General features: G+C 38.9%; 1 protein-coding gene across 2 annotated transcripts; it reads right to left on the bottom strand.

Annotated features, from left to right (window-relative positions):
* Positions 1-6538: 6538 nt before the first annotated feature.
* On the bottom strand, positions 6539-12509 carry LOC117001966 (CDC42 small effector protein 2-B-like). 2 transcript variants are annotated; one of them, XM_042779678.1, is made up of 4 exons: positions 11769-12509; positions 10182-10391; positions 9656-9757; positions 6539-9125 (listed from the first exon to the last, which is right to left on the bottom strand). In XM_042779678.1, exons 2-4 carry the CDS (start codon positions 10233-10235, stop codon positions 9051-9053), a joined length of 231 nt encoding a protein of 76 aa, XP_042635612.1. In that variant the 5' UTR covers positions 10236-10391; positions 11769-12509; the 3' UTR covers positions 6539-9050. The 2 variants fall into 2 exon arrangements, with proteins under 2 accessions (XP_042635612.1, XP_032926612.1); XM_033070721.2 differs by having other exon boundaries at positions 11823-12509.
* Positions 12510-12712: the final 203 nt, after the last annotated feature.

Raw genomic sequence — 12712 nt, 5'->3', positions numbered from 1 at the left:
CCGTCCCCTGCCCCTTCCCACGGCCTGCCCAAAACCGGCGTGCTCGGGGAACAGGATGAGAGTTGAGCTCCCCTTCGGCATCAGTAAATCAAAGCCTTACCTCACAACTAAGTGTTTATTAGTTATTACTACTGAGGAGATTCCTGCACGCATGGTTTCTCCCTCTCTGTGCATTTAAGGACAAAGAACATTCCCCACTGCATTATGGCAAATTGTCAAGAAGCTGTTCTGTTGCTGTAAAAATCTGAGTAACGTTTACATGCCTGTACATAAGTAGTGTTTTGATCAATATCGATACTTTGATGGTAACAAATGGCTTTTTATTTCACTCAGTGACAATCTGCAGTTCATCATTATGTCAGCAACAGAACAGGCTTATGCATCTAGTAGAATTGCTGGCCTGCTAAGGTGTCCAAATTCCATGTGCTTAAACAGTTAAACTGATAATGGCACACTATGACACAGCTAATAATTCATGTTCTATGCAGAAATGGTATTTAAGAAACACAGGCTAGTACATTGTCCATCTGTGTGTTTCTATTCTGGTGCTGTTGTCAGAGTAACCATGACATTTTATGCCAGCTAGTCTCTCTTCCTCTGAGTCTAACAAGATCTGGATGACAAATGAATACTCATTTACTCTGATAAATCTGCCAATTCTGTGATCTGTAATGAGCTCTGGGTATGTACATTACACTGTATTTTGGGCATGGAAGAAGTGTTTCATTTGAATTACAAGTGCGTAGCTGATCCCAGGATCAGATTCCATGGTGGCATGTTCTGTCCTGCCACATACTAATCCTTCTCCTTGTGTTCCCCAGGAAAACACAGCAGTTTTTATTCTATCTGCAGCTGGAAATAAAATGGGCCAAAGGAGAAAGGAGTACAAATTCCTCTCAATAAAAGGAAATTGCTCTCTCAAAAGTGTATGCTTGATTTGATGTCTCCTGCCTTGATGGTTGTTTAAAGATGTTGTGAAAACATTTTTTACACTAAACACTATTCTGCAGTCCAGTGGGACTATGTGGGTTAGAAATGCCTGGACTGAAAAGCTGTGAAGGGGGTGGGGTTAGGCCATCAGTTTAGGATATTTCAGGGAAATTAGGATATTATCAGTGAAAATTTCTTAGGTAATCTTTATCGGCAACTTCAGTAGTCCCCAGTCTTTACCATCAGCTGTAATACATAATCAAAACTAAAAACATGATCTATTCTCAAATTTCAGCACCAAGAAAACTAGATTTTGTTCACATATGTGATCTCCAATGCCAGGCAGAAGAAATCTAGGCTATAAAGACATTCAGAGCTTGAAGAATGACTTCAAAGCCTAAAGGATCCTTCTCTCTTTTTTTTCTCGTTTTAAACCTTAACTTCCTGTTTTGCAACGAACAATATAACCCTATGCATAAGCAGTATAAGACACTAAAGATATGTACCAAGAATTGTATCCTTTCTATACTACCATAATTTTTCCCATCAGAGAAAAGAGCAACACCCCTCTCAGAAAAATCCCTTTCCCAACTAAAACAATAGCATGAAATAAAATCTGTAACTCAATTCAAGCACTCCTAAAAGTGTTAGGGAATGGAGATGCTTAATGCAGGCATTGAGGATATTACTTAGAAAGTGGAGACTGAATCTAAATAACAATTAGCACAGAAAATAAACTGCTGGAACAATACTATGCATATATTGAAATCCTCTTAATGGGAATAATTGAGAATTATCCTTTCCTTCCCTCTGCAGTTTTCCACCACTTACACACACTTCTAAACACTAATGATTTAACTCACAAGGAAAGAAATCCAAAATACTCTCGATTCTAGGGCTGTTCTCCTAAATCTAACATTAATTAATTGCATTAAGTGCTAATTTGTTTTTTTCATGATGATCAGACTTCTGGCATTTCAGTAAACTTATCCCAACCAATCTGTTTTTTTCTATTCCTTTCCCTATATTTCCTTATGCAATTAAATTAGCTCTTCCAATAGCTGAACTTTGAATTATTGTTTAATTCTACAAAATGCCATAAACAGAAGTAGTTCCTTCCTAGGTAGGCAGATGTGGAAGGGTGGCTATCAGCATTAGGTATTTTAGAGAAACATTGCATAATTATTGGAGAACGAAGATTGCAAGAGCAACTGGACTCTGCTTGTCAAACAGTTATGTCACACAAGAATCAGGGCAGAGGGGATTTGGGGTTCATTAATCAATACACAAGCTTCAAAGGGATGAAGGAATTTTTAACATGTATTAATTTCTAAGAACTAAAAAAGAGCACTGACCCAAATGCTGCACATATTTCTAAGAAATTTAGCAGGCAGTAGAATAACAGGACAGCATAAAACAGATGATGAGGAAAAGGAAATAGCTTAACCAAAAACTATTTTACTCTGTCCTATAAATTCTTTCAGTGCCTCATATTTTCACAGCTTTTTGGCTGGAGTCTGGAACAAAACAGCAAAATAACACTGTGAAACCTCTTGATTAAATGGGTACAGGAAACACTGTTGCTGAAAGCTGCTGTCTCTGTGAGACAGGCACACATGGCAGTGATAGGGACATGTGCCACAGCCCGGAGGGACCTGTATCTCCTGGCAAGAGAACGATCCAAAACATACAAAGAACAGCTTTTAAGAATTATTTATTAGTACAAGCACATGTTTAGCAACTCTTCCCCATGTACCAACAGCCTTATCTGAACACCAGTAAATATTAATTTCTGCAAGGAAGAGATATACCCTAGTTCACTGGATATTATGCAGCAGAGAGAATAACTAATTTAAATGTATTTTCAAGGTAATGTTTAAACTAGTTGAAAGAAACTAGTGAAAGCCTTACTCATACACCATTATGCAACAAGGCCTCATTAGCATGCATTAATGAAGCACTGTAAACCTTGCTTTTGAATTACATTGTTAAGTTTGCGTCACACCCTCAAAGGCATTGAGTCAGGTTTTAATATTCCCTGGTGGTAGAGACTGCAAGGGTAAATGTGGGTAACTGCATTTAAAAGGGTATTTCTTTCACCAATAATCTGCAGCTTCAGCTTGTGTTGAGTCCAGACTTTCAAAATGCATATATTAGATCAATTTCAAAAAAATAGATTTCTGACTAGAATAAATGCCATTGTTTTGTCAGATCCATGAATCCTTAATAACACAGGGCTCACTAATTATTGGTTATTAGGGCAGTCTTCATTCACCTTTAGACTCAGGTAAGTTATGTAAAATGTACATCTGTTTCTTAAGCACCAGCAAGATCAGATGCATGTAAATACACTATTATATATAAAATAAAAAGAATCCTGTAATCACTTTTTCTAGCTCTTTGATGAAGAAATATGAAATTAATTAGTCATCCACTTGTGCAGGCCAATGTCAGCTTTAAAAGCATATTAAATTCTCTCCCAGTGATTTAAATGTAGATTTTAAGTCCATTTAAAAAATTTTCGGTAAGCCAGAGAAATCATACTAATTTCAGTTTAAAAGAATGGCTTATTTCCTTATACATTACTTAAGATGAAGGCCTAAATATATACATATATATTAAAACAGTAAAAGACATAATTCAACTCTTTTTTTTTTGCCTCTGAATTAGGATGGGTCCTTAGTAATAATAACCTTGGTTTCGTTCAGTTTGGATTCATATGCAAATATCAGAGGAAACTTAAAATTTGTTGGAATATTCTTCCCATTTACATTGTTTTAATAACAACAAAAAATTTAAAAGGTTCACTGAGTAAAGTAGTTTCAAGACAGTTTTGTGGTCTTGATTTCATGAGTAATTAATGGTAGAAGTTTCAACAGACACCTCAAAGCTGTTGTTCTTGTCCAGCCATTACTATTCTCTTAAATTAAAACTAGGTTAGGAGAACTTCCATTTTAACTAAGGTTTTGAGTACTATTTTAGGATATTGGTGATGGTAATGGGATGCAGATAAACAGAATGTATGGAACCAGTGACAAGCACAAGGTGTTCAGCAGCCATACTGCAATGCTCAATAAGCCGGGCTTAGGCAGTGCAGAGGCCAAAGCAGACTGTGCTGTGGGTGCCCTGTACACCTCATTCTCCCTGAAAGGGCACAGGTTTTAGTTATGAGCTTGTTCATCTCTAAGTTCCCAGGTGAAGACAGGAGCTGTAGTTCAATATCAAGCACCTCAAGCTGGCAGCTTTTTTGGCACAAGAATGTATACTATTAACATCACTGTCTACTCTACTTTCACTATTTTGTTTCATCTTTCCATTCTCTACATAATAGCAGGAAAAAAAGTATTAATGGAAATCTGGTACAGCCATGGTGACACCTTCTGGTATCTCAGTCTGCAGAGTCCAATGAACTATCACCCAAACTTCCTCAAGCTCAAGGAATTCTTCATGACCTTTCACTCTGAACCATCCATATCCTCCCAATAACTGGAATATGAATATCAGCTGGATGTAGTTTGTTTCCCTGAAGTTTTGGCAGTGCAGTGGACTAAAGGCAGACACCCTTTTACTACTGCTATTTTGTATTGATTCTAGTTTTTATTTGGGTTGTGTTCCATTGGGTGCAGCAAGCCTTGGCATTTAGAACATCTGCAATCTCACATATAGCAGAAAAAAAAGAGAGAAAGCCCTCTTGTCTTTCAAACATAAATGTGACATCAGGCTGCAACTGCTGAAACCAGAGCTACCTTTGTGGGTGGCTCTGTACTTTCTGAAAACAGCTTTGTAAGCCACTGCAGGAAGAAGATACTACCATTCATTAAAGTCATATTGACAATCTGTGTCTCAAAGTCCCAGCTTAGTCATGCATTTAAGTACCTAATTTCCTCCATATACCAATTATGCACGTATTATGGGTATTTTCCAACTGATATCGAAGCTGTCTTGTGCACTGCAGATAAGAAACGTCAACATGAGCATGTTCTGCTCCCTGCTCCTTCCTCATTAATGTGCACTACATTGCCTCTCAGTGGCTAAATCTCCCTCACTTCCATACCTCATTTTTTCTGTTCCTGATCATCCTGTTAGCTCTTCAACACCTTCCCTGCAGCAGGAAGAGTTTAGCAATAAAAAGGGGACTTTATGCTTTCATATAACAAAGTACAAAACTGGCTCAGAGCTGTGTGTGATGAGGAGTTTAAGTAACTCCACAGCTTAAGGCTCTGTTGAGGAAACAACTGTCCAACAGGCCAGCTCTTAGAGAAGACCTATTCTGTACAGGATGAGAAACCTTTTACAGATACACTGTAACCACATGAATATTAGCAGGAAAATTACTGGTGTAAGTACCTTGGGCCTTCTGTGTCCAACAAATCGCTGTGTGTGAAGGAAGCACAGTTTATCTGCAGAAGTCCAGGCACCAACCACTCGCAGAATCTCTTTAGGCACTCAGGACTTCACCTTTATAGGTAAGCAGCTAAAATTTTGAATTTCAAGCATTAACCACAAAGTATCTGGAAGCCTCATAGGAACCCACTCACTGGAGAATATGTTAGCACCACTGTAAAACAGCAGTTTCCTTCCTGTTGTTCCACAGTGATTATGAAAGGCAGACAGGATTGTTCTTATCTTCGACTGTTGGATTTTCAGGGCAGTGTCACAGTGCTGACAGCAAAGGAGATCCAAATGGTCAGGAGCAGCCATTTAATCATCTTTCACTGGTAGACTGGAGTTTCTTTTTCCAGTGATACCATATTTAGTAATATGAAATTAATTTCATGAACATGGAATTTAACATTGTTGAATTGTGCTTATTCTTGCTGGCATAGTGAGATTAAGGGTATTTATTATCTCTTAACATTTTTTGTCTATACAGAGTAGAAACTACAACACCTGGTAGTCCAATATGGCAAGAGCATACGAAGTAATAATACCATGTGCCTAGGTTGTAAGTTATCATATCACAGGCTAACTAGGAGCATAGAATTGACACCCTATAATTGGTATAAAGATGCTCTGCAGCAGATAAAAAGACATATTAGGTTGTGAAAAAGACAAATACCTTTTCTGTATTCTGTCCACAGGTGTACGCAGTATTATGGGACAGTCAGTAAAGCCTAGCAAAAACATCAAGGAATAAGATAGCCAGAATTGAAAATACCTCCCCACCCCAGACTTTTCTTCCCCAAGGAAGCAAACAGTGGTAAGACTCTCCCAGACTACATAAAAAACAGTTGGTCCTGTTCTGCTTGCATGTTATTGTACTTCTCATTACAAAAAAGAAACCATAAAATGGCATCATCAGAGCTGTAATGTTTCTTGATTGTCTTGATATAAAATCTTCACAACCTACAATATAGATTAAAAAGTTTGATCATTTGGTATTATTTCTGTATTTTATTTCAGTCAAGTTAAAAATCCACCAAACCCCACAATGGAGTAGGTGCTTGCATAGAACAGAGAAGACTTGATGTAAAACTGTGCTCTCTAGTGGAGAAATTTCATTCTGTGCAATAAAAGTTCAAGCCATGCTGATGCATTCAATTAAGCAACAGGTTTTTAGTGCAGAGAAAATACCAAGATTTTCCACAATATGAAAAGAGTGCAAGTGCCCAGTTCAACATATTTATTATAACTAAGATAGGCTCATACTGAGTTACACGACAGATTACAAGTGCATAAGGTTTCTAAATACAGAACAAAAAATACCTAAGCCCTAAAACATCTGTTTATGTTTGTTAGACTTTTAGAAGTAATGACACTTTAATGCAATAGCAAAACATTTCTTTTTAATCATGTTGCATTTTATTATGGTGCTAATGTAATACTATATAGTCTGATGAAAATAGTTCAGCTTCACACCAGATAGTTTTACTTGGTTTACATGATCAAAACTAGGATTTTTCTCTAAATAAGTGTTTAATAAAAATTTTTCTGTTCATTTATTTTTAGAGAGAAGAACTGAAATACTCACCATCTCCTTTATTTCTAGTTACACCACTAATTTTAAATCTACTGCATTGGTCTTCAAGAAACTCTAACTTCTGTTCAGTTTTTTTTCTTAGAGTGTTGATAAAACACAGCCCATTTTCTTGATGACAATTACCCTATCACCATTTTTTCCAGGCAGGTATAGATGACTGACTGCATTACCTGTGTATAATAGTAGATGAATTAGAATCTATTCTTTCAAACAACTTGGCTGCTTTCTGCTTCCTCAACACTCTACAGGATTTAGCTTCTTTAAACTCTGTATCTTAACTATACTGTTAATACTGGGCTGTTAGAGCACATCTCAAGTTAGAAGACAGAAATGTAAAAGACTTGTAAAAGCTAAATGTACAGTTAGCTACACTGATTTTAAAATGTGTTAAAATTTGGTGTGCATTTGAATCCAGGAGTAAGGATCTAGCAAGACATGGATATTAGATTTCTCTTATGTGGTTACAGAATGTTATGGTCAGCTGTTGACTGTTGCAAAAAGCAATACTCCCTCTTCCTATTTGGACCTAAAAGATAAAATATGGGGGAGGGGAAAAGCTGGGGTTTTTTTGACATATACAGAAACGTTGAGCTGCCACTCATGTTTTAAGTTCCCTAGTATACTCAGAAAAGACAGACTAACAATTCAGCAAAGCCCAGCAGCCTAGATTTAAGAAGTATCACAACTACAAACAGAATCATACAAGTTAAAAGCTTTGTCAGCTATATATTTTTTTTTTAATGGAAAAAAGTTCATAACTGATCTTCTGCCTAGAGCAAGGACAGAGTTTGTTGACCTCCAGCATAACTTGTGCTGATATGGCAGCAATTTAAATACTTGTGATTAGTTAATCCCATGAGAGCAAGCAGATTTCCTGTTTCTACAGTGGTAGTCATACATAATTTTGAGCTGGGGAACAATTGTCAGTGATTGGGTAAGAGGAAAACCTCGTTCTGCTTCAGCAGTTTTGTCACGTCACTTAATAAAAAGATGAATAAGAACTAAGTAATAAACTGTAGTTTGAATATGTCTAAATATTTATGGATATTTATTTAAATATTTATGAAGTGCTGGAACTCTGCAAAATGCTGTTTCCATTTAATACTCTCCTGCAACTTTTCACAATATTCTTTAAATGTGTGTGTCCTTCACATGGCCATATCACTTACACCACATGCAAGAAAAGATTAATTTCATATAAAACAGACAGTCTTGAAATTAAGGAACCAGAAAGACAAGGAAGATATCCCTTGAAGTCCTGTGTGGTTACTGTCACAGAGAAGTAACAAAGAGAGGGATCTTAAATATGTTTAGTTTAAAATTCAATGGAAGTCATGCAAAACTAACACACAGTTGTGAGCATATTGTAGCACCACTGGCAGTTCACTGGTAGGTACAACTAACTGTGTTGCAGTAATAGCTGCCAGTCACAGCACTGTGTGTGCATGGATAGGAGGCAGCCCAGTCACTGAGAGACACAGCTCTTGCTCCAGGTCTCATTTGAGAGTCAGAATATTCGCAAAAGCTCCATTTTCAGATAGAAGAGTGTTATCTTGGCAAGGCAGAAGTTTCACTGTGTGAAACTGTTAGCAGACTCAGTTAACTATCCTACATTAGAGTTCATTCACTATCAAAAGGCATTAAAAGGCATTTAAAAATACCAAAGATTTATGCATTGGGTTGTAAAGCATCTAAAAAACAGGTCCAAAGGTGCAAGGTCGTACTTAGCAACTCAGTTTAGACCATGTAAGAAGTGAAATCATGCAATACCTTCCAATTAAATATCGTCTGCATTTCCTGAGAGGAGAAAAAGATAGGTGCCAAAAATCCCAGACAATTTATCCTGACTTCCAAACCCATCTTATATGACAGCTTAGAGAGCTTTTGGGACAGAGGTAGGAAGTCATCCACAGTGACATACTACAGTTGTTACCACAACACTACCATGACAGATCACTTTAAGGATAATTTACAATAATTCCTTCAGAATATCTTGTGCAAAGAACACCAAAGCTTGTACTGACCTATTTTTAATTCAGGTACTCTCCCTACTCCACAATAACAAGGTTTTAGAAAATATGAAAGCACAGTCCAAGGGGTCCTCATAAGACAGAGCAGATTTCAGTCTTCTCTCAGTTTCCTATATTTCAACAGTTGCAGAAGTGCCGTTTGTATAGCCACCTTTAGACTTCATGTGGTCCTGAATTGATACAGCCTAGGAAAAAAAGCTTATTAGAAAATGCATCTTATAAATTCTGGTTGCCAGAGCAATTATTAAAGGCATCCATTTGAAAGGGCAGGTGAGCCATATGTTTACAGTACTGAGTCCCAAGTGTGGTAGGGAGAAAGAACAACTAAATCCAGGACTGTCATAAAGTATTTTAAGTCAGTGTTTGAGATGCATTTTGCTATACAGAATCCACTTATTCTTACATCCCTAACCCTGGCACACTTTGACTTCAGGGTGATTTGGTTCTGGTATCAAGTGCATCCATAGAATCCGTATGCAAAAGGTTCTCATCATGTGTAAAGATACTGAGGAAATGAGCACCTCCTGCTCAGTGTATCTCCCACAGTGTCTGGTGTTTACAAACCAAAAGACAGTTCTGCTCTGATCCTACTCTATTGATTAAAAAAAACCCTCAAGATTCTTCTCTCTCACACAATTTTCTAGTATTTTATTAGCTACCTGCTCTACAGGTTCCTGAGGAGAGATCTGTGCTTTTCCCAGAGGCGCACACTTACTGAGGAATAGTCACTACTCATCTCTCCGGCCCCGACGTGCGCGGTGTGTACAAAGTTCATGGGCTCCCCTATCATATTCCGGTCCAGCCTCCGACGCCTCTTCTGTGAGAAAAAAAGATATCTTAGGTCTCTATTTAGAAAACATCTGCAGCTTTCAGCCAGCAACAAGTAGCCAAGATAAAAATAGATAGCCACGACTGACCCCTAATGATATGTCATGGCAAGAGGGCTGAAGTTTCAGACTGTGCGCAGTAACACACAATGACAATCTTTTATTACTGCTAATTGAATTCTAGCAAAAGCTTTCTTTACTGTTGGAAAGCCAGGGCCTGAGAACTGCAGCAGTCATACTGCATAGGTTTCTGGCAAAGAACACACAGTTCAAACATAACTTACCAGGACTGGTTTTAGCCTTTTTTACTTTGCCCAAACTAATCAAAATAACAAGATAATGAAAGTGTTTCCCATGTAACCAGAAGACAAAATTTCAAATCTGATAAAGGGTGGCAATTGTGCATCTACCTACCGGTGGGGGCTGTTCACCATTGCACCAATTGAAACAAACCAGGAACTCAGTCATTATATTTCTCAGTAGGTAATAAAGTCTTGTTAAATATAATTCTCTGGGAGTTCGAGCAGTACAAGGACCAAGATGCAGTTCCTAGAGTGAGCTTAGAAAGGAATTGCTTGTGCAGGTTCACTGGTAAAGATCACAGAATGCATCTGATAAGTATACCTGCAAAGAGATTAATATTTAAATTTATATTAAAATACATTAAAGTTTTGCAGCAGTTATTGAGCAATAGGCAGTTCCTAAGATTAAACCAAGACTGTTACATTCTTAAACATACCTGTAGAGGAGAGAAACATCAATTTAAAATTACTATGATCACGTCAGAAATCAGGGTTAAGAACTCTTCATATTTACTCACAGAGAGTATTGGAAGTTCTTTATAGAAATGCAATGAAAACAATGCTAGAATTAAGTAAAGCGCTGTTTAACAGTCTGTGATCTGGCTGTAAGCAAAGCTAACCAGCACGTATGAATTATTTACTGTTTTCTAAGAAACCAGCTTCCAACTGATTGACCTGTTAACAATTACAAACTGAGGCCATGCATATAATACAGTGACTCTACTTAGACAGGGAAAAGCTCAAAGCAAAGAGCCTTCTACAACTCCAAATAGCCCTTAAAAGAGAAAAGAAGAGCCTTGCATACCAGCAAGAGAAACCATTCATCAGAGCCTAGAGCCTCCCAGAATGTATAAAAATATTAACATAGCAATCCTGAACTGGGGACAGAACCAGGAAACACACTGACTGTAAGTACTGTGATGCCAGGAGACAGCTCAACTTCTAGCAGTTACTAACTTTTTTTAGATGTGTCTTCCTTCAAAGCAAACCTTGGGTTATACAGTAGCCTTTGCTGTCAACTTTTTCATACCCCAGATCATAAAAACAATATCACAACATGTTCGTTTAAAGAAAGTTTTGTTATTTTTTTAAAGCTTACAGCTTAACAGAAGTTAAACAGTATAGTTTCATCAATTCCGTTTTTCTGAACCCCCACTAAAGCTTTCACAACAGACCAGTATAAGCTTTCTCCTTCATAGGCATTTTTTATGTAGTCCCACAGTTATGTAATTAGCACATCTATTGCTTTCACCTTGGTGGCTTTCTAAAATTTCATCACGTCTCACTCTTACATTTCTGTGATTTATCTTTCAAACCATTTGTTAAGCCAGCCCCTTTGTTTGAGTAGTCTATATAATACATCTCTGCAGAATGTCTTGCCTTATTTCAGTTTGTCCTAGGTGGTTTTAATGTAACTCGTTATCTGTCTCAATTATAATTTTTCACCTCGTGCCCTCACAATGGTTTTTATCACCACCAGAAGGGACAGTGGTTCACACAAACATAAAAACCTGCAGAGATCAAAGCTTTTACCAGCACTTCCCATTAGCCGCAGATTTTTTTGGTTTGTTACATGCTAACGAGACCACATCAAAGCTAAGATTTTCTCAAGTGTGTCACGGCACGGAGATCACCTATTGGGAAAGCAGCTGACTGACACGACACCATGGCCATCCCAAAGCAAGATCTGAGCGCCTACCGTGCTCCTGGCGTCCCCCGTGTGCCCATCTCCCTCCCTGGGCTCCGTGCGTACCTCGCTGCTGCCTGCTGCTCCCGGAGAGTCCCCAAAGGATGGTGTGTCCTCATTCAAGCGCTGGCACACGCCCAGCTCCCGTCTTGGCAGCTTCAGCACATTTACAGTTCATATTCCTGGGTTATAATTAGTGCTGTTGGCTAAGCAGGAGCGCTCCGCCGCGCTCCCATGCCCTGCGGCGGCTCCTCCGCTCCGGGAGGCGCTGCACAAGTCTCTTGCGCGCTTCACGCGTCCCTACAGGTGTCAGAAACGCAGAGCGGAGACCAAAAATAGAGCCCTGCTTTGGCGTCAGATTTGTGCAGCCGTGCAGTTTTCTCAGCACTCCCCATGCAGCCTGTGGCTCACTTCCACCCCTGCGGCAGCTCTGCAGGTGTCCTGCTGGCACACAGCGTGCTGAACGCCTTCCTGTTGTCTTTCACATCAGAACGCTTCTTTTCCTCTGCGTGACTCAGAGAATCATCCCCCAGGACAGGAATGTTTGTGCCAGGGTGTGGGACACCACCTTGCTCCCAGAGACTCAAGGTTTCCACACCAACTAGAAGAATTTTAAAAACATCTTAACGTTTTCAGGGTCACCCAAGACAAGTAAAAACCAACAAGAATCCCCGAACCGAGGAGAAAACAACATTTTGTCACAGTTGGCACCAGAGCAGAACGGGACAATATCCTGTTGTTCTTTCTCTCTGTTTTTCACCATGGCAGCAGTATCATCGGGGCGAGGACACAAAGGGCCTGGGAATGGCTAGCACGCGCAGACACGGACGCTGGATGTGCTGGCAGGATGCACAGCCCTGCTGGAGCTCAGGGCCTTAAAGCGCCCAGAGCTTTGGGAATGCTGAGACAAACTTCCCTGAGTGCAACCATCAATTGCTTCTATCACTGCTGTTTAT

This window comes from Catharus ustulatus, chromosome 12 (genome assembly GCF_009819885.2).
Source record: "Catharus ustulatus isolate bCatUst1 chromosome 12, bCatUst1.pri.v2, whole genome shotgun sequence".
Classification (NCBI taxonomy): Eukaryota; Metazoa; Chordata; class Aves; order Passeriformes; family Turdidae; genus Catharus; species Catharus ustulatus.
Note: the sequence above shows the minus strand (reverse complement) of the source record. Positions and strands in the feature narration are given on the sequence as shown.

Excerpts from the sequence above, each read along its gene's own strand:
- LOC117001966 (XM_042779678.1), bottom strand. The coding sequence starts at position 10,235 with ATGACTGAGTTCCTGGTTTGTTTCAATTGGTGCAATGGTGAACAGCCC. Across the intron at positions 9,758-10,181 it reads ATGGTGAACAGCCCCCACCG|AAGAGGCGTCGGAGGCTGGA; the intron begins GTAGGTAGATGC and ends TTTTTCTCACAG. Across the intron at positions 9,126-9,655 it reads TGAGTAGTGACTATTCCTCA|GCTGTATCAATTCAGGACCA; the intron begins GTAAGTGTGCGC and ends TTTTTTTCCTAG.